Source organism: Ixodes scapularis, unplaced genomic scaffold, assembly GCF_016920785.2.
Source record: "Ixodes scapularis isolate PalLabHiFi unplaced genomic scaffold, ASM1692078v2 PGA_scaffold5__190_contigs__length_132052651, whole genome shotgun sequence".
NCBI lineage: Eukaryota > Metazoa > Arthropoda > Arachnida > Ixodida > Ixodidae > Ixodes > Ixodes scapularis.
The window spans coordinates 93119788-93145646 of record NW_024609880.1 but is presented as its reverse complement, the minus strand read 5'-3'; the positions used below and the strand labels follow the sequence as shown (position 1 = coordinate 93145646).

General features: G+C 47.3%; 1 protein-coding gene across 1 annotated transcript in view; it reads left to right on the top strand.

Moving 5' to 3' along the window:
* Nucleotides 1–10203: 10203 nt before the first annotated feature.
* The window catches only part of LOC8053318 (E3 ubiquitin-protein ligase TRIM32), a 79331-nt gene continuing 63675 nt past the window's right edge, over nt 10204–25859 (top strand). Inside the window, exon 1 of the mRNA XM_029977570.4 lies at nt 10204–10359. Coding sequence (XP_029833430.2) covers nt 10259–10359 — 101 coding nt within the window. The 5' untranslated portion in view covers nt 10204–10258. The remainder of the gene's footprint in view (nt 10360–25859) is intronic.

The following is a 25859-nucleotide window of genomic DNA, read 5'->3' as shown; positions in this document are numbered from 1 at the left end:
ACTCATAGCCCTCATGCCCCTCACCCACTCACCGCCCTCACGGCCCTCACTTACTCATACCTTTCACGCCCCTCACGAACTCATGGCCCTCAAGCCACTCAGGCCCGCTTCAGATCGGGCAATTTCGCCCAGAAACTTGACGTCGCAACACCAGCAGCACGGGCCGCCCGCGTTCAAACGCAGCAACCGATTGCTGCAAGTTGCCATCATCATCATGCAATTCTATTTTTCTTGCACTATTTAGACACACAATTACGTGATATAAACGTGTTTTATGCATTTAAATCTCGTTAAGAATACTAATGTCTCTTTCTGAAACAGTTGATTTCCAAAAACGATCAATTTCATATTAGAACCAAGTCTTTCGTTGTCATCACCACCGGCACGAGGTATCATGTGAAAATATCGCGTCCCTGATTGGATGCAGCCGCTTCAAACGTCTTCGAATTGCTCCGAGTTGCTCGCTTGTTTCGAGCCGGACCCAATCTCAGCAATTCGTGTCGATCTAGGGAAAGCTAGAGAACAACGCGCCTGCAACACCAAAATTGCTGAGAAAGTTGCTCCGTCTGAAGGGGACCTCACGCACTCACCGCCCTCATGCCCCTCACGCACTCAGCCCTCACACCTCTCACGCACTCACCACCCTCACGGCCCTCACACCCCTCACGCACTCATAACACTCACACACTCACCGCCCTCACGTACTCATGGCTCTCACACCCCTCACGCACTCACCGCCCTCACTGCCTTCATACCCCCACGCACTCATGGCCCTCGCGCCCCTCGCGCACTCAGGGCCCTTACACCCCTCGCGCCCCTCACGCGCTCACCGCCCTCACAGCCCTCACTCAGCCTCACACTCATGAATTTTCCTGGTTCAGAAAATCACTCACCCTCACCTCACCTGCGAAAATGAGGGTGAGTGAGGGAGAGTGAGGGCCCTCATGAGTGAGGTTTGCCGAGGTATGCCTGTTAGCGGAAGATGCTCGCTCCAAAAAAAGGCGCTTTTGGAGCGCTCGGTATCTACGAGCGGAATTCACCATTAGAGGAGACAAGTTACAATAATATTCGAAAAAAAGAAGAAAAAAAGAACAGATCTTGCACTTCTTTCTTTTTTGTTCCCGTGGGAAAATGGTGGTAAAATGCTTCATCGGTATTAAGAAGGGATTTGTTCGTTTTTTTTTTATGAACCGGAAGTTCGCTAGGACGTCGAAAACTAGAGCACCACCTAGTGGCGTTTGCAAAGAAAAGGGTCTATAGAAAAGTTATTGACAGTAAGCACTGAAAAACAATAACACTCATCGGAAAGCAGGGTAACAAAAAAAAGCACGGGTATACAGAGGCGGAAGAAACGGACCTGTCTCACTTGGCATGGCCCCCAGTCGCCATTTAGGTCCATTCAAATCTTCGAAGCTTCGAAATTATCCTTGTGATCCAGTCGCGCCAAGGTCTCTATGGGGCATCATTGTACTGAAAGCGTTTCTCGTCAACATACGCGTCATTGGCACTGTGCATGAAATCATCTTATTAATCATGCTTATCTCCACGGATCTCTTGCAATGGCATCAATGTTTTTGCGTATTTCAGGACAGGATGTTTATTTTTTATACCGCCAAGCACCAACTCCGCATTTGTTAGCGGCGCGAAGATATGTGCGCTTGCTTGGACGACGTGGGGATAATAAAATCTCAGTATTCGAGAAATGTCTCATTCAAGCTACCTGTCACCAGGAATTTCGATCGACTCATCAAGAATAAAGAGGTCAAGGACAAACAGTTCATTCCATTAACGAGAAAAGAGTCAAAGTACAGGCTAGCTGGTGGAAGTCAACCATTTCGTCGTTTACCCTGAGACTGGGGTTTTTTTTTGAAGAGCAGAAGAAACAGAAAAAACAGACAGGTCTCAAACTCAGCTACACGTTTATTTCAAAAACTTCCTCTTATATAGTTCGTTTTCGTCGTCAACAACCAATCACATACGACTTGTCTCGACTTGTCCCTCGCACCGTGACTTTACAGGTTCCACTATATCACAAAAGAAGCGGACACTCCCAACGTTTCCAAGTGAAAAGGTTCTAGCAGAAGATATGCCTCACAAAGCCCCAAGCAACTCTCTTGTGTCCTCACAATAAACAGGACAACAGCCAACAACAACATCCCACTCAAAACTGGTCAGCTCCAAAATTGTAGAAAACAGACAATACACACCGGTACACACCACAGACAATACACACCAACAAAGCCTTTCAGAATGACTAACTAAAAAAAAAAAAAAAAAGCACTTAAAATTGTAAAAATTGCTTGCAGCGGTTCCCTATTTGCATGGAAGGTTGACTAATGCAATTTCCCAACGATCTAATCCTAATTGTTTCTCTTACCACCCTTTTAACATCGTTCCTTTCCTTAACAACTACATCCGTTCCAGACCAATCCGTTGTGCAGTTTCTACACTCCTCCAGATGCTTAGCCAACTCCGAATTTGCTGCATTATTTTTAACATTCCTTTTGTGTTCTGTTAAACGATCGTTTAAACACCGAGAAGTTTGGCCTACATACTTAAAACCACACGCCAAAGGAACCTCATACACCACGCCTACGCTACACGGCACCGACTTTTCCCTATGCGCCTTCTGACAGCCCCTCTGAGCCGTTTCAAGAGGTGTCAATCTATCTAACCTAAAATCCGTGCTGAATACGACATCCACGCCATATTTTTTTGCACATGCTCTAAGATTGTGGGACACCTCGTGAAAATACGGAACCACAGCGTACCTATTCCTGATTTCTTGCGTCTTCCCCTTTTTCTCCCTGCACTGTAGGGCAATCTGCCTTTTGATGTACTCTTCCCCATATCCTGCCATTACCAGTCTTTCCCACTGGTTTTTTAGTGCCTCCGGTCCGAAATGCATGCATGATCTCACCAAAGCATTACTAATCAAAGATCTGACTACCCCGGCTTTTACATTTTTCGAGTGACAGCTATTCTTTGACAGAACCGGTTTTGGGTTTTCCTTCCCATACTCCCAACAAAGACCTCGTTCCGAATGCAAACGCAGGTCGAGAAATTGCAGGACCTCGCCCCTTGGCCTCTCTAACGTAAATCTCAACTCTGGCGCCGCTGACCTTACTACTTGTTCTAAAACTTGGTCTAATCCTTCCTGAACAGAGCAAACTAAGATATCATCCACAAATCTTTTCACAAAACACTTTGGAGACAACTCCTCTACCTTGTCATACACTTGCTGGTCCACCGTGTTTAAGTAAATTTCCGCTAACAAAGGCGCTACAGACGAACCTATACAAACTCCCTCTTTTTGCACAAAATTGCGACCTTCGTATTCCAATACCGTTGACTGTAAATAAAGGTCTAGCACCGAAAGAAAACTATCCACCGCTATTCCTGTTCCTGATTGAAACTTAATAAGGTTCCCTTCCAAGGCGATCCTCACTCTATTCATTAGTCTGCTTTTCTCTAAAGAGTAATATAGGTCCTTGATGTCCATGGAGAATACCGCGCACTTCCTTCCGTGAAACTTTTCCATTACTTCAATCAACTCACTAGAGTTCTTTAAGGCAATTGACTTCTCCAAATTAGCTAACTTCAAACCCCGCTGTAAGAAGCATGAGACCACCTTCTGCCACGTCCCATTCTCGTTAACAACGGTACGTTGTTAACGAGAACCCCGCTGTAAGAAGCATGAGACCACCTTCTGCCACGTCCCATTCTCGTTAACAACGGTTGTTCGTCTGCTTCTTGTGAGGACACAAAAGAGTTGCTTGGGGCTTTGTGAGGCATATCTTCTGCTAGAACCTTTTCACTTGGAAACGTTGGGAGTGTCCGCTTCTTTTGTGATATAGTGGAACCTGTAAAGTCACGGTGCGAAGGACAAGTCGAGACAAGTCGTATGTGATTGGTTGTTGACGACGAAAACGAACTATATAAGAGGAAGTTTTTGAAATAAACGTGTAGCTGAGTTTGAGACCTGTCTGTTTTTTCTGTTTCTTCTGCTTTTCATTCCATTAACCGAAATGGCGACCATACGGGGAGCTTTGCGCCATCTTTTCAGGAGTCAGTGACATTCGAGAGGACAAGAGGAACCGTGACGTTGTATACCACCGTTTCATCTTATACGACGCGACCGCGGAGGACGCTATACAGCCAATCGAAGCCAACCCAATGCCATGTCAGTGCCACGTGACCTACATGAGGGGCGCCGCAACACGTGATCCGTGATGGCTTGTAGCGGCCGCTGCCGACGACCAGGAGAAAAGTATGCGGAGCGCAAGTTCGTCTGCTTCTTTTGCGGGTGGTTGTGGTGACGTCACAACACCGAGCTCTGATTGGCTCTGATTAAAGGATAGTGGGTAGACCTCAAGGAAGCTTGCTTTGAGGTCTACCCACTATCCTTTGTGGGAACCACGGTTCCCCGCATTCCTATCTAGGCCTAGCTCAGGCAGGCCGTGGGACGTCGCCACGTGGGGGCGCGTCCCGGATGCGAGGGCGAAGCCGTATTCCCTGGTGGACGGCTTTTCCTCGTCCTTCTCGGGTGATTTGCCTAAGGCACACCCCTCGGGATCATGACTTGGACGCGTCCGCCCCTCCGGGGAGCCACCTACATCCGACCCACCCCGGGCGCGTCCATTCATGATCCGCAGGCTATATAAGACGGCCCTAATCCAACGGGCGTGACTCTCGCTGGGGGAGGCTCTGCTCGACGGAGCCTTCATATCCTTATCTGATCCTCCCCCTCCGTGATACTGTCAATAGCGGCAGCGCTGACTCCGACCGGTGATCCTGTCAAAAGAGGCAGCGCCGTCATCTCCAACATTGTTGGCCTTCGGGCAAGCGTGCGGCATTTAAGTCAAATAAACACGTCTTTATCCGGACCCAAGGAACCTTCTGTATTTCTAAGTGGTACCCCCCCAATGAGGGGAATACCACACCTTCAATCATAGCCAATCAGGGTTCGGTGTCGTTTTGACGTCACCGCAACTGCTGCGCAGAAAGCACAGGACTTGCTCTCCGCATAGTGTAGCAGCCAGGAACGCGAGAGAACGTCACGATGACGACATCGCTTCTGACAGGACCATAGAACTGACCCTGGGGTATCGTAAGACACGACGGAGCTGTACGCGAGCTCCAGCGGCCTCCGTTACGTATATATATCGCCGGTAAATGACACCGGTCTAATGAGTTACGAACGCGACATGGTGCGTCGGGAGCGAAGCGATTCATCTTTTCTTTTTTTTTTCTCGATACCGTCGTATGGAGATGGCAAGGGGTCAATGCATGCGACCGACACACGGCTCTCCGTGCAAAACTAGAAAAAATGGCTGAAAGAGAATGATGGAGTGTGCAAGCCGCCTGCGTAACGGTAGAACAACCAGCAAATGTGATGGCAACAAGAATAAGGAAAGCAGGTTTTGACAATTTTTATTTGTCAGGGAGAGGTGTTCACAGCGTTTTGCAAGTGTTACCGACAGATATATTATTATTTGTTACCTAAAATAACAGTGGTACCACTCATCACTATTACTAGGCCTCGTCGGTGGCGCCGGATAAAGATTAAGGTTTCGTCTCAGACCTTGAATGAAAGAATCCAATCGCCTAATGACGGCCACGTTGAGCTGCGAATAGGCCTTATTTTAGGGATCCTTGAGCAGGCAAGTAGTGTAACACGTATATAGACCATATAAGCCGGCTCGTTTAAAATAGAATTACTTACGTTCTAGGCACTCCGCTGGAACGAAGGGCAAAGCTTCGCGCGGTTCACTGACTCCTATACTTCGTCTCACCTTAGCATGGACTAACTGCGAAGGTTGTGCGAGCGCGAGCGGGTAGCCTTGTCTACCTTGACTGGAGCACTCGCTGCATGAGCGCTCGTGCAGCCGCCGAGGATTCATCCAAAGCAAATAGCTCGCGCTTTTAGCATGCGCGGCTAACAATAGTCCATGCTAAGGTGAGACGGAGTATAATGGTCTTATGGAGGCCTCTGGTCTTGGAAACACTTTAGAAGGATTTCTTATTACTCCTGTGATGAACTGAAGCAGAATGGGCAACCGTCAATACAACGAGACCTTCTTAGTATCAGCAGGAGCCGTCATATATCCTATTTTCTAGCCTTATTTTTCATGAAATGTATTTATTTGTTGCCGTTTTCGGGGGGGGGGGGGGGGGGGAGGGAGGGGGTGCAATTACTTGCTGAACGCTTGCTCCTATTGAGGTTCCACCACGGCTACTTTATAATTTCATAGATTACTTTTTGTTACAAGCAATGGGCAGGGTTCAGTATTAGTAACTACGATTCAGTAATTATCAGTACTTTTCGTGGCCTATGGTTAAAAACTAGGTAAGTATATCCGTAGGTATGTGCTATTACTTTGACGAATGTCTTTTCCACCAATACATTCAGTTTTGTTTTTTGAGATGCAAAAGGACTTTGGAATGGCTCAAGATGGCGTCGTACCAGAACACTGCAGTGGTGCTGCACATTTGCGCGCCTGTATTAATCTTACCAAATTAGGGCAAAAAATAACAAACGGATGGTATCGCCCATACTTTTATATTTTGACATGAATTTTTATTTTTTTTTTAATTTTGCTGGCAACTTTGAACTGTAGAACCTTAAGCATAGCCGCGGGCGAGGCGAGAGAGAACTTAAAAATTGTCCACGTGTTTCTGTTCAAACAAAGAAAGAGAGAGAGAGAAAGGGAGAGAGCTGGGACGTAAGGTCAAGATGTCAGGTCATGCAGATCCACGATGGCGGTCGTGTTGAGTTGGAAAACAATTTCTGTTTTGGATTAAACATATATTTAAGAAAACATTTTTTCTGAGATATATGGTATATCTAGATATATAATAATTTATTTTTTAGCCAAAGGTACATTACAAAAAGATTATGTTCATTTTAATTAACCACGGTGGTCACGAGCACTCTCGATAAGGAGGTAGCGCCATCTATCAATACGAGCACCAAACACGCCCCGCATCGGAAGTCGCCCTGCGTCGCCGTCTTCCGTTGACCCTGGCAAGTTTGTTCTTTTACAGAAAGGGAGGTACGCTTTGTAAGTTTTCATGAAAAAACCGACCTGTGAAATACACCTTTGATAAAAAGTTTAAATTGTTACGGACAGGCATCAATTTTTACGGTCCATTTTACATGGAGCATGGTGACTTGGGACACCCTATATATCTTCGACCGATTCGGCGAGACGCGTCAGCGTCACCGCCTGCTCGTCTTTCAGCATCTCACAACAAGCGCGACGCTAGCACGCGTCGACGTCAAGAAACCCGCGTCTGCTGCTTTGCGCCGTATACTCTCGCCGAGTTTGAGCACGTTTGCCGCTCGGTGCTGCTCGGAGATCCACTAACGGTGACGTAACACGTGTCACGCGGGCCCTTCTTTTAGGTGGTATCGGATGGATGGATACGACTGAACACTTTTAATCGGGCGGCGGCTCGGGCCACTTAGTCAAAGCTTTTAATTTAGACAATTAACACCGATTAAATTTGGAATTAATTAAGAATGACGAATAATTTTTTAATGCGATGTCACAGCAACTGTAGCCATCTAGCAGGTACTACTCTAGACTTATAGTCACGTTTGTTCCGCAAAAACCGTATATTATGGCAGATTGCCAATGATGTAAAAGGGATCGGTGGCCGAGAGGGCTATACTTCGTCTCACCTTAGCATGGACTATTGTAGCCGCGCATGCTAAAAGCGCGAGCTAGTTGCTTTGGATGAAGCTTCGGCGGCTGCACGAGCGCTAGTGCTGCGAGCGCTCCAGGAGCATAGCCTCCTATATACTGACAAAGCCTAGCAGATCGCCATGAGAAGCGGCCGCCGAAATGGAAACAGTGAAGCGGCGGACAACGGATGAGAGGAGAGCCACGTAACTAGCGCCCCGCTGCGGCGAGACGCCGAAATGCAGCGTCTCGGCGCTGCCGCGAGACGCTGCGGCGAGACGCGAGGACCTGAAAGTGTGTTTCGGGTCCTCGCCACTGCAAAAAGCCATTCCCCAAGAAATGGCTTTTTAATGCTCTGTGCTACCAGATCCTCGCGCTCCGAATCTGCGACCGCGCACTCTATGGCTCCGTCGTCGAACTGCCAGGCTTTGTGAGTATTGAGGAGGTTATGGCTCCCAGTCAAAGCAGTCGAAGCTAGCCGCTCTCGCTTGCACATTCTTCGCAGTTAGCCCATGCTAAGGTGAGATGAAGTATAGCACACACGAGTTCGAAGCACGTGGAGCGAAAGCTCGCGCTGCAGAACCCAGGAATCCTGCGTTCAATCCCCACCCCTTCTCTTTTCGATTGGATGAGCATCCTACCGGCGTGCGGTTGGGAATCACTACTGCGTGATGAACGCTAAAGACCCCAGGCTAGCGATTTTACTGCACTGGTAAAATTTCTAATCTACAGCTGAGGCACAAGACGTCCATGATTTTTTCTCTTTATGTTTTTCATGTTCAGCTGGCCCCATTCACAAACAAGGCGTCCATTGAGGCTAACTTCTGGAAACAAATTTTGTTAGCATTTGTGATTTTCTGTTTCACTTCCCGAGCAGCATTCTCATCAAGGTGGTGTTCCTCATACAAGCCCTAGATGGTTTTGATGAACCCGTGCCTTTACCTTGTTTTATGTGTTCCTACAATGAACATATATCATTATTATTATTATTATTATTATTATTATTATTACTATTATATTTGTCAATTATATCCCTTTCGTTATCTCACAATCATTATTCCTCCAGTACGCCGATGACATTGAAATTTACCGTGAAATTCGAACTTTTTTCGAAGTTCGAAGTTCGAATTCGAACTGAAAAATTCGAATTCGAGCTTGCAGCTAGGCTATGCGTCGGTGGTATGTAACCGAATCTGTAAGACCAATTCACTGAGAATTGAACGGGTGCAGCACAAATTCATCAAATTCATCTCATTTTTGAAATATAGCTATTGGGGTAGAGATGAGCAAACTTTGGATTATGAAGCCCTTTTGGAACGTGTTGGATTACCTGACCTACATCGACGTAGAGAAAAAACGGATTTGGTGTTTTGGTTTAAAACCTTTTACAGCCTAATTGACACCCCAAGTCTCTTATCTGAAGGGAATATTAGGATTAATAGAGTACCTACAAGACTCAATTAACCTTTTTATACATCTAGAGAATTTAGTCATTTGTGTCAAATTCACAGGTTATTGGATTGTCACAATGGTTACGCTGAAAACCTGGACATATTCGACTCCAGCCGAGAGAATTTCGACCACTCAATCAAAAACCTATTTCAATTAAGGCAGGGCTGAAAGGTACTCACAAGTTAGTGAATCGCGCACAAATTTTATTATTCCTTGTGGTTTCGTAGACACGTTGTTTTACTCTTGAAGCTCATGCAACCGACATTTTTGCTATCAATATTAGTGGCCATGTAGCCCTTACAACATTTGCTATAATTATATTAATGATTACAATTTGATTACAAAAATGATTAATGGTATGAGGGCTACATGGGCACTAATATTTGCAAGAAACTTTGTCAGTTTACACTTTCTTTTTTCTTCTCTTTGCGTGATATACCCCCCGGACTATATGCATCATTACGGCGCACCAACGTATGAACTTCCAACATGAATATTTACCTTGTAAATTTGTGCGTCGCTGATTCTGATGTTTATGTGTTTTTGTCTAGTTATGTATTTTTATGTTTTATTTTGTAATGTGAGTGTACTCCATGTTTTTTAAGTGTTTGAACGTCCGGTGTGCCGGGACCAAGACCGAACGGTTGTTCCTGGACATCAAATAATATTGATTGACTGATTGATCACTACTACAAATAATACTGCTACTACTACCAATACTAATAATAAATGATGATGATGATGATTCTGTGGCGAGCTTTGTGTTAACGCGGCCGCTTCACATGCAACGGACCCAAGTTTGAATCCCGACAGCGGCAGGCGATCTTATTTCAAGCAGTCGCAATATCGGGACGGACGCCGTAGTACGCACTATTACAACATCAACAACTACAACTACTTCTGCAACTACAACGACAACGGGCGTCATTTACAGTGGTGTGAAGAGCCCATATAACAGCTATCGTTGTAAAACGGGCTTGGGAATTATTTTTCGGGGTCTATCGGTAATTACCGATAACACAAGAACCTATAGTTACGAGGCTGTTGCACATTTCTCTCACAGGCCGGACCGTGCCGCTGCTGCCTGAGGCGGGGCCAGCCGCGCCCCCGGGGATGCCATGCGCCGCATCAAAACCAGGTTCCTCTGTCGTCGGTCTCCGGGTCCCACGACGCCCACGGCCATCCGGAGACAACCTAAGGCCAAAGTCGTCACCCTCCGGTGAGTACCTGCCATGCGGGTCGGGACAAATGAAGCCTAAAGTTTGTGGCGTTTGGCGACACAATCGCGGCGTCACCGCCGCAGTCCATCCAATCAGCGCGCTTTTTTTAATTTAGGCCCCGACTTCGTGCTTGAGGAGGGCCCTTGGCATATAGACCAACACGCTGTTTACAAAAAAGCCCGCGTTTGCCTACGCCGGCTGTAGGTACAGCGCGGGCGCAGAAACCAGATTCGCCCGAGGCGAAGCATCTGCGCACGCGCAGTGCCGACAGCAGCGCCACCATGGTTGCGTGACGTCAGAGTTGAGTTGGTCCATATACCTTTCGAGCACTTGTCACCGAGGCTCTAAAAATGCCGAGTCACTGGGCTCTGGACGCATGGATGCGAGGCATCTGATACTTGGCAGCGGAAAACTAATGCCCATGCTCCAAACGCCTTTTACACACTAGCAGACGGAAATGGCAGCGCGCAGGAGGCGATCATTAAAAAGGTGTGCGTTGGCGCGCAGCTACGCTTCGAAAGCTATGCGCAGAGAAACTGAGAGAGGAGACGAGAACGCGCGGGGACGTCAGAACGCCGAGCTCTGATTGAAGCGACTAGTGGGTAGACCTAAAGTTATAGCTGCCTTCGTCTGCACTGCACTCGTCAAACGCGTCAGAACGCAGAACGTGGGCGTCCGGCGTTTGGCTCGCGCTTTCGAACGCGTTCGACGAGTGCAGGGGAGACAAAGACAGCTTTAGGTCTGGGCTTTAGGTGCGACCGCTATGGACGACAACTTTTGTTGGGGCACCAGTATGACAAACGTGGGCACCACTTGTCAAGACTTGACACATACCAGCGGCGGATGGCGTCGACCAGAGGCCTTTTTAAAAAATCAAACGTGTAGAGGCTCGGGTTTTAGAGCGCACCCCTTAGGTGCCCGTTTCCGGCTTGAGCGGCGTCGCCGTCGTTGTCGGGGTCGGCGTAACTGCTAGCTCCCCCTCTCCCCCCCCCCCCCCCCCCCCCCCCCCTAGGACCTCGGGAGGACCTCGAGTTTCTTCGGGAGGACCTTGGGCGCACCTCGGGTTCCTTCGGGAGGACCTCGGGTGCTTTCGGTGATCCCGGGGAGGGGGGGTCACGGGTCCCTCCCAAGTCACGTGACCCCCGATGACCTCCTTTCGAAGTCACGTGACACCCCCTCCCCGAGGTCACGTAATCCCTCCCTCCCCCCCCCCCCAGTACCCTTCCCTCCTCCTCCTCAAGAACTGCGCTCTAATTCGGTGTTACAGGGAGTTGTAAACGGCTTTCACTTTTTTATATAGAGCCACTTAAGGAGCTTCAGAACAACCACACTTGGACTTTTTGTTAAACAATTCGTGGTCAGTTATGTCAAGTGTAATTGCAAGCGTCACACAACGCTTTCCCGTTCTCCAGAACTGCTCAAACAGTTTGCGACAGAGCAAAACGATATCGTTTAGGTTTCCTGACACTGTACCGTAAAGTCCAGGAAGCCGCATATTTTTTTTCGAATTGTAACTATCATCAAGTGTGCCGGCACTATACTACGCAACAAAATGGCGGAACCCACAAGACAATCCGGCACTGGAGTGCTGATGCTCTCTAGTGGCTCCAGTCTGTTAGAATGTCAAGACTTCAAGACAAGCTTCACTCCCGAAAAAAAAAAAAAAAAGCAATTTTCTTACAACGTCTGGATTGCGTCCCCAGCGCCCTATTCCGCCCATACACGAAAGTGGTCCTGAAGTAACAACAAGTGACGTCACAAAAGTTGGAGTGTCATGTTGTCGCATGTCGCAATTTACCGTAAAAGCTTAAAAAATAAAAATAAAAGCCCGAGCAAACGCGAGTCTTTTTGTAGCGTCCCAACTGCTGGCAACTGGAGCCTTCGTGGTATGTCAAACTAGAGTGCCAAGTGCAGCGGAGAAGGCACCTGCCACAGCCACCACCGCCGCTGTGACACCGTCAGGATCGCGACCGGCGACCGCGTGACACCCATGCGACGTCATAAGGCGGAAATTGTGGGACATCTTTTTTCGGAACGTGGTAAACGCAGTGGGAGACACGTTGCAGGCACCGCAGTCTTACTCCTCCAACCATTACGAACACAGGGACGTGCGGAGCGCGTTGTCACGTGATATTTTCACTGCGCTGGACTGATTCGTAACATCATACAGTTCATCGTAAAGTGAAACAGACATAAAGAAGTATAAAGAAACTCTACATATAGTGTGATGTAAACCGTGTTGTTAATGATGCTTTTTTTTCCCCAACGTTTGGCGTTTTTCCAAATGATAAGATCGAACAAGTTTACGTCCACGTTCCCGCTCGAGCTCTTTCTTCATTTGCGTCGGCCATCAGTCACGGGTTGTGGTTTGGTTCAAAGAGTTCAATGACGAAGACACGTCTTGAATTAACGCCCCTTCCTGGGTTCAAGAGTTCGCTGACTTGGAAGGAAGCGAGTACTGCAATCTGGTTTGCCTGGAACTGTCTATGAGTTTAAGCGCGTTTGGCACTGACTTTCACGCGATTCATTTCATGCATTGAAAAATACAAGCGGTAATATACTTCAACGCGTTCGTTTCTCTCCAAGAGTTCTGGGAACTGGTACGTCTCTCCGTTTCAAAGTTGCAACGACCTCGGCCATAAGCCAACCATCAATTATTTGTACTCTGCGTGAAGTGAGACAGAAACCCTCGCAGCATGCAACACATTCACGAAACAAAAACATGAGCAGTGTCATTTACCGATTCTCAAACTGCACGTTCTCTCTTCGGGGAATTCTTGTTTTTATCCGGTGCCCAGCACTTTCATACCTGCTATGTTCGATCGGGATCTAAATTCACGTCGTCCCAGGTAACGTTTCTGTTGACCAAGTGGCCCCTGCCTTTATTTAGCCACAGATGCAGTGCAGTGAACATATCCGTAGGCGCCTACAGACGAACCAAAAAATAGGTCGAGCTTAGTTCATCATCTCAGCATAACTAGAAAGTATTCATTAACCGAGAAATTGATTAAGAATTAAAGAGTTAAGTAAAACCCAGATGTTGATGCTGCCAATGTCTTGCTCATGCGTTGCTGCTGCATTCCAGACAAATAAATTTATAAAAGTGTTATGCCTGATTGAAAAACTGCTCAAGATTTTACCCGGGTCATTGCTCCGAGATTAAACACAAATGTTTCTTAAGCGTGTACGGCGCTGGTAGGCATACGCGATTGAGTGCAAACGTCGCAATGAGTACAAGCCACGCCCCCCCATTTCTAAGCTTATATCGTGAGCAGCAGTTGGCTAAGTTTCTGGAATAAACGAAGCGCTAACCTCAATGAATAAGGTGGCAATGAACCAATCGAACAGCACCTGAATCTTCACGGCTCTTAATTTTCATTCCTTTCGAAAAAGAATCCCCTATGAAAATCTGACTCACGCGATCAAGTCGGCACACGAAATATCCCCCGGTGCGCAAAAACAGTCATCGTGCGTGACCCATCAGACGAAGTGAACAACAAAGACGCCTCGCATTCACGTCCGCGGTCGTCTCCCTTCCTCGGACCTTCGCTTCGCGCAGAGGCAACCGTTATGTCATCCCCGAAGAATAGACACCGCCCCAGCGTCCCGAAACAGCGAAGGCACCGGATCGAAGAAACCCCGCTGTTCGAAAAAAGTGAAAAGAAAAAAGGACAAAAGTTTGGCTTCCCGCTACCCGTTGGGGCCTTACTGCAGGAGAGACGACAGACAGACGGACACCTATAGCTAAAACACAGTTTGGCTACGCAGGGTACACGGATGAACCTGTTGGAAGTCGTCATGGGTGCATTTCGGTTTCCGTCTGATGCGGTTACTCTTCGGGATGAGTCGATTACGTCATGAGACCTCGTGGAGTCGACGCCGAGGGTGGATGACCTCTCCCTGGACGTGTGTTGACCTTCCGTGTTCGCTGACGCTGACACCGTTGCCGCCGACGCGGCACGCGCGCGCTCTTGCGCGGTGTTTTGTGTCCCGTCGTACGGGAATAGCGGTGACGACTGGCAAACGTGATAGGGGTTGTCCGGGGAATTGAATAAGCGTTGGCGGGCTTTCCCGTGATTCGTTTTGAGCGTCTTGAGTTACGTCAACTCTTTCTTTCGTGGAATGCCGCTGTGATGAGGGATTATATAATCGTCGACGACGGCAAAGTGGATGCGGCTTCATCCGTGGACGGGCTTTTCGTGTGGCTTATGAATATGTGGCGGAGGAGCTTATCGTTCATAGTTGGTAGTATTCACTCGCCCTATTTACATAAAAAACCCTAACATTGTACCTGTATTACAATGTGAACCACCTAAATTATTAACAACAAGTTTACGCGGGTCCTTGTTTTTTCTGCCTTCGTCTCGGAGTTGGGCAATTCCTATGGTTTCACTTGTAGTCCATGAACCTTCTTCTCTCATTTATTAATGAGAGCTAGGCTACTCGTATATAATTGTAGAATTACCCGGGACTGCGGTGACAACGTTTTTTCGTCGTCGGGTAATTCTGCAAATATGAATCTACACCAGCTCACTCGCGCCCTTACGTTTTACTCGTATATGTCACTGCAAAGTCTAGGATGTCAACCGAACGCCGACATCAAGGTGAACTGCCCTTGCGCAGTTACAGAGAATAACACGATAATCAACTACTCCATTTAAAACTTCTAGTTTTTTAACCCATGCTTTAGCGCGCAGTGCTTTCCACTATCTTACCTCTTCGCTTAATTCTATTGGCATTAGCTATGCCGAGGTCCCAATACTCCGATTCTTTTACTGTAGGGTAAGTATATTGACATGCAAGCGGTTCTGCTCCATCGCTCCCGCGAAGCGATATAGTTTACAGAAGCAAGAGAAATCCCGTTGTCACTCGCTCCTCCTCTCGTTCTACGCAGGGCCAAAACATTAAACTAGAAGAAAAAAACACGCACAGAGAAACTGTGCACAAGAAAACGCCCACCACGATCATTAGGCAGGAATCGCTTAGCGACATCACACGCACGATATCTGCCTTGGCCGGTGTGTGCTCCTTCCTGCCCCTGCTTCCAGCAGCCTCCGCCAAAGCATGCAGACCATCGTCCTTTCCGGTCACGATACTCTGCTCTGTGGCATTGCGGAGGATCATTACGACGTCTCAGACATCGTCAGTGCGCTCGAGTTGAATTCGGGGCCGCTCCCGGGCAGATCAGTCGCACGGCGAACGGGTACAGACAACGGGTTTGTGAGAGTCGACGACAGAGACGGTCGTTGACGCCGCTGCAATGGAAGCGATGGAAATGAACGTCTAGCAGCAGCTCTGCGAGACATAGCATCTGGCGGTTGAAAGCCTGGTACTATATAATGTACTCACTGGCGGCCATAGATCTTTGCTTTGTGGCTAAGTGCGTGCTGCCAGCGAGTAGTACATAGTATAGTTGAAGAAAGTGTGTTTAAAACTCTTTAGGGGGTTGGAGGGAAAGGAATGACTCGATGGCATCGAGGCCTTGATTCGCGGTACGAGGAAGAGGGGGGTGGGGGGGGGGGTATATATCTACTTCTAGTCCATCTCGCAAACATCTGCAATGCAGACTAAGGCATGGAAAAAAGCGTGTGGCTTTGGCAAGTGCTTCATATGAACGAGAGTTTTGTAGAAACAAAAACATTCTGCCGAGTTGCACGCTCACGCGCTTGTGCCTTTGTCTTTACTGCAAAGATTCGTGAGATGGAGTATAAGCCAGCTTCGTCAATAAAATCCAGAAAGGTGCCTAGAGCTTGGCCTTGTTTATCTGCAAGGCATGGGGAAAAAGACCCAGTCCTCGATGGAAGTCACCCCGTTCTTGAGGTGCTTCTCCCGTGCTCCCTCAAGACCTTGGCTGCTGCCAGCGACTTCGCAAGAACCCCTTCGCACAGAAAGAAATAGCTGCGATTGATTGGAGACGACAAGTGGCTTCAGGTACAGCTCGTACTGGTGACTACATGTGAATGCCTCACGGGACGCCACATTTAAGTGCGCCGTTCATCGCGAGTGCTCGGAAAAAGCGCGCATTATAAACTGCTAAGACCGGCAATCTTCTTTTTGAGGGATACGCGTTACAAGAACACCATCGAAGCTCACTGTCGGCCCACGCTGGGCAGCCAGGGACTCTGCTATGGCCGCCAGTGAATACCACCTATTGTCACTGACAGAATGAGAACGGCAGGCAGGAGCTTCGGTTGTCTCGCCCCCCGCGACAGCGTCCAGCCTTCGATAACGCTTCGGCGTCACGTGAGCCTCGAGCGTGCACGCGCTGCCAAAGCACGGCGGAAGGCAACGAGCGCGTGCTGCAAGCCGACCATCGGGAAGAGATGCCCTGTCGTTCTTATTCTGTCAGGGACTATAAAGAGTTTTAGCAAATAGTGTTCGGAGGCCTGACACCGCTTCTGGCGCCCGGTAAATAAATGTGCTTCGACATGGTATCGTTCTACGGAAACGCCTAATCTGCTGAAGCTATACCGTTTCTGCCAGAAAATGCGGCGCTACCGGCTACCCTTTGACTGTTGCTCAAGGTTGTGTACTCCGCTTCACCCTACAATGAATCACAGAGGACGCTCAAGCCATGGGAGCCAATCCAATTTCATGCGAGTGTGCGGTAACCTTCGAGTGGGATCCTGGGATGCGCGCGGCTCGTGGTCACGTGATGCATTCATAGCGCTGGAATGGATAAGATGGCTCGTGGCGTCCGCTGCGTTCATCGTAAGGCAAAAAGGAGCCCATTTGATTTGTCTCGGTTTAAGGGGAAGCGCACATAAACCAGAGTAGCAACAGGTAACCTGATTTTGCAATTTTAAGCTCGAATGCGTTACTTTTTGAAAGTTAACTTTGAACAGAATATTTTTTTTACCCAAGTAACAACGCTACAGGACTTTACAAACGCTTTTTGGGACGAAGGATACATCGAACCTTAATTAAATCACGCAACAAACGTTCCTTTTTTTTTTTTTTCGGAAGTTATGTGCTTGCATTTTTAGGTCAGCTCGCCAATTCAGCTTTTGCTCGCCACAAGCCAGGATGTGCCGACATCAATAGAGGGAAGTTGACAAACGACAACTTCAAAAGGCAGGTACTGACTGTCTACGTGAAACATGCATAAGGTATACTGGATGTTTCTGCGAATACTTCCAAGGGTGGTTGATAAAAGAAGAAACCCTTTTCGGGCTACGACGGACGTCAGATATGGCAAAAAAACCAACGAATTAGGGAAATTACTACCTAACATTTACAAGTTAACTTTTTAATTTGTTAAACTGAAACCCGTTGTTCCAAAGATACACTTGCTGAGAGTTATTGAAAACTGCTAAATCAGTCAATTTTATCACTTGAAGCACGTGGAAACTTTTACAGCAGGCGGAAGTCTGGTGACGTGAAAACACGGATGATTTTCTTATCGTCCGCGTTTCGCATATCGCCAGCCTGTGACTCTAGCTGTAGCTAATTCTTTGACAACAGTAACTTACTCGTGACCCCGAGCAGTTATAGCAGTATATTTACGGGCTGTAAGTTGGAACTTCCCACAAACATGTATAAAGGGCCTACTAATAAAAACAAAGAAACAGATCCTTGAAGGGCTAAGAATGAAAAGTCCGTTTGTATACTAGAGGTGGTAATGAAACTATTGCATCGGAGGAACTGGTCGCCACCAACTTGCTCAGTGGAGGTCAAGGGGAAGTACGTAGAAGTGCAGATCAATACACCTGAAGGATTTCTCAGATATCAACGTTGCGAAAGGTTTATTTACCCTGGAACCAGAGTGACATCGCTCATTCATTATACAAAAAGACGTGGTGGTCTCTGCAGGCATGAAAAAATGAATTTCCACGGACACTGCTCGAGCACAATCGAAGCATGTTTGTTTCATGCACTGATATTTCAAACATTTCTACGGAAGAAACATGCTTCAGAATGTGTCTGAAGACTGTCATTTGGATGATGTATCAGCAGTGTGCTTCGTCATTGTCCACAGAAGAATGCAGCCTACTAAACCACATGAGAGAGCAGTATTGCCTTTGCACCAGCCTCTCCATTCCCACTCCGCTAAAGTTCTAGCACTTCGATATTTGTTTTTGACAAGCGATACTTTTTTTTGTAAGTTTAAAATTAACAAATCTAATAACTCAGAATCTCGGCAAGACCCGGGAACGTGTAGATCTAACTGAAAGCACGCTGAAAGTATTTTGCACTTCTGATTTTCGGGTTTATCTCGAACCATGTCACATTAGCTGCTGCAGACATAGAGGAAAAGCCACCGCGTGTTCGGAAAGAGACCCAGCGCCTCAGAAGCTGTCGATGCCTGCTTCCGCGCATCTTCATCAAACTCCTTCGAAGGTCAGTCGCGGTCATCCGACAGGGTTGGAGAGGTGCCATTCCTCAACGAACATAGGCGCGCAGGAGATCATGACGGGAAAGTAAAAAATGGTTTCTTGCGATTATTCATGTGGCGCTTCGAAAGAAATATAATACATAAATATATAATGTACAACCGAGCTTCTCAAGGTAAAGATGTCTGCCATTGTGCTTTCACAGTGCCAAGCATTTTGAGGTTAAGTGATGTGCGGAAATATTATTTTCTTCGCTTTTTTATGACAGGGCAAGCATATTGCTTTTTATCAATTGCAAATGTGGTCTAATGTTGCACAAAACTCGCAAAAAAAACAAATTGTTGCACTTTTTTAAAGGCTAGAAAAAATGCGCAAAAAAGACCTGGTGGTATCAAACGTGCAGGAGCGGTCCCCAGCGTGCTAGCTGTAGTAAGGACAACCATTCTCTAAAAAAACTCTGTGCGTCTACTTTCACGCACAACACTCGGAGGGCCAATCAGCGCAACTTGCGGGGGCAGTTCAACCAATGACGATGCCGAAACATCTGTTTAGACCAAAAAACACAGACTGAGTTGTGACAGTAAGCAATGCAAAAGTCACGCTTGCATTGCTTAATGTCACAACTCAGTCTGCGTGTTTTGGTCTAAACAGATGTTTCGGCATCGTCATTGGCTGAACTTTCCCCGCAAGTTGCGCTGATTGGCTCTCCGAGTGTTGTGCGTAAAAGTAGACGCACAGACTTTTTTTAGAGTGCAGGCTGAGCTTAGTATAGTACTACAGGTTTTACTTGAGCTAGTTGGTACATACTTTGTTCAGCTGATCATATTCAACTTAGTATAGTGTCTGTTCTAGCGTCGATCACCCAGAGGCTGGAGTGTCTGCCACTCCTAAACGGAAAAGTAGAGAGCGCGGATTATTCCATCTAGTACATGTCGAAGCGGTTCAATGACTTCGAGAAAAGGATCTCACGTAAAAAAACAGATATCAAAGATTTCCCAAACAGAGTGACAGAGCTAGAGAAGAAAGATGAAACGTACAGAGTAATGCAAGATCAATTCCTGCAGGAAGTAAGTGAACTGGAATTCCGGAGTAGGCTACTCAATCTAGAAATCCACGGGATCCCTGTGGTGCAGGGGGAGGACCTGAGGATCACATTAAATCAAGTTTCTAACAAACTCAGGGTCCCCGAACTGACACAGAACGATATGGTGTCTGTTCACAGTCTGGCCCCGAGGTAAGATAATGTCCCCGGAACTTTCGTTCTCTTTACGGGGCAACAGGACAGGGACTCGTGGCTAAAGAAAAAGAATACCCGAATGAACAGTATGCCAGGTATTTTTATACAAGAAAACTTGACAAGGCACAACAGGGAGCTTCTTCGAAAACCGAATGATCAGGCAAAAGAAAAAGAATATGCGTTTGCATGGTACACCGGCGGAAAGGTGCTTATGCGAAAAACTGCAGTGGCCCGAGTGATTCATATAAACAACGAAGACGACAATGCCCATCTTTAGATAAGCTACTGGAAGAAACGCAATTTCAATGACTGGACGCCTTGTGTCTCAGTCCCAAGTTGCCATCGCCCCGCATGACCTTGCATTCTATATTTCATCCAAAGAACCCGTTTGTTTATCTTTTTTTTTTCACTTAAATGTTCGGCCATCAAAAGAAAAAGATGACAGTCCGAATTTACTGTTTGATCGTCCTGGTTTTTCTTTCTCGGTTATCGTGTTCTCGGAAGCATGGTCTACAGATGTTTCTTGCATTTCTGCTTTGCCGGGATATCAGCATTACTCCTTTTGCCGTGATAAAAAAAGAGGTGGTGGCGTGTTATTGCTTGTACAAAATGACTACAAATGCGAACTTGTATCGGAATTTACTCAAGTTTCGGGTGATTTTGAGTGTCCGTGAAGTTGTGCTGTGGTATAGATATGTTTGCTGTGGTTTATCGTCCAACATCTGGAATCATGGTGAAGTTTATAAACTATATTTGTCGGTTTCCTAGGTGTTCTTGGTGTTATTTCTTTCACTGAATCACTTTCTTGGACTGAACATGTTGAGTATATCCACGGAAAAGTTTGCAAAGCGATAGGAATAATATCTAAACTAGTTATATGTTTTTCGCTCGAGTGAAGTTGCTTTTGTATTATTCTCTGATCTACACACATTACTTGTACTGTCACCTGGTTTGGGGCGAAAACACCGAAGCAGAACTTAACAACACTGCTTCTAACATAGAAGAAAGTATCTCGCATAATTGAAAATGTTTGTCTTTTGCATCCTTCTGAGGAGCTTTTTCGAAAACATAAAGTTGTGACAATTAATCATTTATACAACTATCGTTTGATGGGAGTCTACAATATGGCAGTAAAGCAAAATAACATCTTTTTTTCTTTCCGTACTGTCGGGCTTGGTGAGAACAAACTAGTCGTATGAAACTAGACATAGTGAGAACTCGTGTGTTACTTCCCCCCCCCCCCCCCCCCCCCCACACACACACACTAATTATGAATTAACATCCTTAAAATATACACTACCGTTGCTTTTAAATGAGCTCGATGGTGACAATATTGACACAACTAAAAATAAAAAAAGTATGCTCCGTGATATGTTATTAGAAACGGAGTGGAAATGACTTTATTGTAGCTAGTCAATGTAATAAGGTGTAGTATCTTCTTTTTTGCTTGTGTTGTATGAAAGGCTTATGCTGCTTTTCTGCCACATATAGCGCCTCGTCAAGCTACAAACCATGCGACGTTTTGCCCTATTCCCCTCCTTTGTGTATAAAGGAAAACGAAGAGACGATTCTTAATTAGGATTTAGCGCTGCGGAGCGTATAACTGAATGGGCACCTCCAGAGGATGCTAACTCATTGAGTGTCTGGTTGTATGAAGGGTAGAGGGAAAGTTGGCAATAAATGTCGTATCCTGGAAAGTTTTGATCGTATTTTTTAATCTTTCTTTTCGGTTAGACATATTGAGACTGTTGACGCGTAGCTAAAGTCACGTGAAACTTATTTATCTTGATTTAGTGGGGGGATCGGTAGCCGAGTGGGCATTAACGCAATGCTGCTCAGAGCACGTCGAGCGAAGCTCAAGCTGCAGGACCTAGGAATTCCGGGTTCAAACCTCGTCCCATGCCCGACTCGGACTGGATGAACATCGTACCGGCGTAGTTTGTGCCTTGTATCACTACTGCTGCCTGTTGCACATTAAAATCCCCAGGCTAGCAGCGGTTCTGCACTACCAACAGGACATTGCCGCCTGCTGTGATTGGTCAGCGCCGCCCCGCTGACCAATCACAGCACGCGGCGATGTCCCTGTCTCTTCGTCCCGCCCTCTTGCATAATCCCTCAGGCTGACTAACCTTCCCCCCCCCCCCCCTCCCCGCCCCCCCCCGCGCTGTTTAATCAAACAGAGAACGCAATAGCGCTGGTTTACTAGTTCCCGCCATAGTTACGAGAGTTAATTTGAATGGGAAAAACAACGAAACCAGCATCGAATTCGCCAGTAATTAATAGCATACACAAAAAAAAAAAAAAAAAAAAAAAAAACAAGGCGCAAAACGAAAAAAAAAAAAAAAAATATATATATATATATTTGCCAGAACCGCTCGAAAGGGACGTCATGAGGAAGCGCTCTCGCGGGACCAGCGACCTTAATTACAGCCCGCACGTTGCTGCCCCCCGGGATCACTGGAGAGACCGGCAAGGTCGCTTAAGTGCCTTTTGTTCACCCCCAAGCTGACAGTGTGGTGGAAGCTAGCGCGCTCGTTGGGCCATTTATACGTCCATCCTTCGCCACATGCACACGCTTTTGCCCATGCCCACGCGAGGAGAGTGGGGTAACGTGATGAAAGGGGGGCTGCTGATTGGCCCGACGAGCCCGCTCTCATACCACGGTCAGCTTGAAGGTGAGCGGAGTGTTGTACCTTCCGTTCGTAGCCGAAGACGTCGGCCCGTCAGCCGCTTCTTCGGGTGTGTACCCGCTCCCCCCTAGCGCCGTACTTATTACCATCGCCGACTCAAACACTTTCCCCTCGAATTCATCGATGCGAGAAAAGGAAGGTCAGGCTTCGTAGGTCGTCTGCATATACGGAAGCTTCGGTATAAATTATCAGTCATTGTTTGCTTCGCGTGTTGAGGTGGCCGTGGAACGTGAACTGTTTTAAGGGCTACGGACGTGAGGTGGTCCTGTGTGTTGTTCCCATTGTACGCGTGCTAAGTCAGCACCTCCTCGAAAATGAAGCCGTAGAGCTCTGCATTTTCGGTTTCAGCTAAAGAAGACTGTCGAAGAACACAGGTTGAGCACGACTGTCAGTCAACGCTCGGTTCGGACTCGTGTTCTTATTCAACACGGGTCTTAGCCGAATGAACCATTCCGGAAAAACGCGGTGCCTACCATCGCCTTTTTGCCGTACTACTGCAATCCGATGTACACGACGCGTGGAGGAGAACCCATGAATAAACGGAGCGGTTCACGTTACTTTAACATTGGACGATTCCATGAAAAACAAACAAGCAGGACGAAAACAAAACGGGGAACGCATTGGCTTTATGATTTGTTCGCTTAGCCTTCTTGTGTCGTAAACTCGCAGTGCTGAGAGAGAAGAAACCGAGCCACTCGCAGGATGTACGATGCAGATACGGCGTGTGTACGAACCGGCTCGAGTGTACATAGAAACAGTCCTACAATTCCCCGCGTCGCGGGGTGCAAAGTGGGATCGACGAGAGGACTTGTGGTGTGTGCCGGACAGGTCTATCTTGGCGCAACGCTCTCGTCCGATCGGACCTTCCCTAGGTGACGCCGAAATACGAGGGTGCAAGTTCAGTTAGTCAAACAACTCGTCTCACAATGAGCCCGAGCGCAGACGACGCCACGGGCCGGTGGGGCCAAGTCGAGAAGGGCTGAAACTGCAACGTCATGGCGCTAGTAGTTGTAGTAGTACTAGTACTAATAGGTGTTGTTGCTGCTCTTTTTCTTCTTCTTATTATTATCATCATCATCATCATGGCTGTGAAGGTGATGATGAAACGGATTATAGTATACCATAGCCTGGATTCAATCCTGAGATACGTTGCAGCCAAGACGTTAATATGAATACACTTTTTAAATATTCATTATGCAGTCAATGCTACAATCCCTGAAAGGATCAGTATGTGACAGGGCGTCTCTTTCGGCTGTACAATCTTATAAAAAGCCCGTGCTTCTACTTTCCCGCACAACACTCGGAGAGCCAACACCGCACCTTACGGAGGGGCTCAGCGAATGACGATGCCTAAACATATATTTAGACCAAAAACGCAGTCTAAGATATGACATTAAGCAATACAAAACGTCACGCTTGCATTGCTTAATGTCACAACTCAGACTGCGTTTTTAGGTCTAAACATATGTTTCGGCATTGTCATTCGCCGAGCTGCTCCGTAAGGTGCGGTGATCGGCTGCCCGAGGGTTGTGCGGGAAAGTAGACGCACGGGCATTTTTTAGAGAGGTAGTAGTAAACGCGTTTATTTGCCCTAAATGAGAGAGGGGGAAGAGGGAGATTTGGATGCGCGGCCTCTGGAACTAGCTTGTTGCCGTCCGACGCCCATTGACTGCGCGTGCACGCCCGACGTGCACTACCCAAGTGTGATCGAAGCTGTGGTCACCGAGAGTTCGAGAAACGCGGGGCGCGCCTTCGTATGTTCAGACGTCTAGCTTCACGATTTCGGTCTTGGGCATTTTTATCGACCGATGGCGCATGCTGATCGGCTGAGGAGCAATGATAAGAGGGGGCGCGCCACGCTCTGCGCTTCTCAAGCTGTCAGGGACTATACGGAACGCAAGCTCGTCTGCTTCTTTTCTAGGGGTTGTGGTGACGCCAGAACGCCGAGCTCTGATTGGCTCTAAATAAAAGATGGTGAGTAGACCTCAAAGTAAGCTGCCCTGAGGTCTACCCACTATCCTTCAATCAGAGTCAATCAGAGCTCGGCGTTCTGACATCACCACATGCCCCTGTAAAAGAAGCAGACGAACTTGCGTTCCGCATTGGCGATTTCCATCGCGTGTTTTTGAACCGCCTTTCACGACTCCGTCTTCAGACCGCCAGGAACGTCTGATTCGCCCAAGAAGACTGGCGGGTGACCCTGGCGCTGCAGGTTTTTGTTCTAGCCGCTACGGGCCGTCGATTTCGCCGCGCGGGTGGCGGACAACTTAAAGACCTCCCTGTCTTTTTCATTCTGTCCGTGACTGTAACCTTTGCTTCGGTCCACATCATGGTAAATCTACGCACGATACGCTCCCGCGTCAGTGTCTTTTTGGCTGCTGGTTGCATCAACAGAGGCAGACACGGGTGCTTCCCGTTCTATAATTGGGAGAACAACGCGGAGGCGGGTGGTGGACACAAGTGACTGAAGGCGTCTGGCAGGAAACGCCGCGGGTCTGCAGTCTTCGTCTAGGGAGCGTACAGCTAGCTGGCACGCGAAGTGGCTATTATGTGCTCCGAGGCGTGGATGCTTGCAGTGTGCGTTTTGAGGGGTTGGTGTTGTTGCCTGACTGCATCGAGGAACTGCACTGAGCGGAGCAGGAAACAAAGGAAGGAATCTTTCCTGGGTGTGTTTTCTCTGCGGAGGGATAATCTCCGTACTCGCTTGATTCGGGTAATTTGAAGCAGGCAGGAAAATGTGCTTTATAATGAGTGGTTGAGACGTTCGTCCTGTGTGCCCTGTTGAAGACTCAAAACGCCTGGAACTGTAATGCTATATTTTCACGCTTGCAATTTTCGCGTTAACTACTGAATTTGTTGAATATACGCGTAACGTGCAACATGCATAATGTAAAAATTAAGGAGCCAGAAGTTCAATTTCTGACCGCTGCGTTCTTCTTACGTTTGAGGTGAAAACATAACGCGGAAATTCGGTACAAAAAAAAATCCAGTAAAAAAACAAACAAACTGTGAATTTTATGTTTAAATATTGCACACAAAACACGGGTGCTTACCTAAGAAAACGACGTTCAAGAGGAACTTCGAAGTCTTTGAGGCGTATGCTTCTGGAAGATAAACGCAAAATCGGTTTTGTTTAATTGAAATTTTTTCTTTTGTGTGCATGCAAAGCGGCGAACACCTAATGGCTAAAAGCGGTTCGTCATCGAGAGATGGTGATTTCATTTCCAATCATTTTTTTA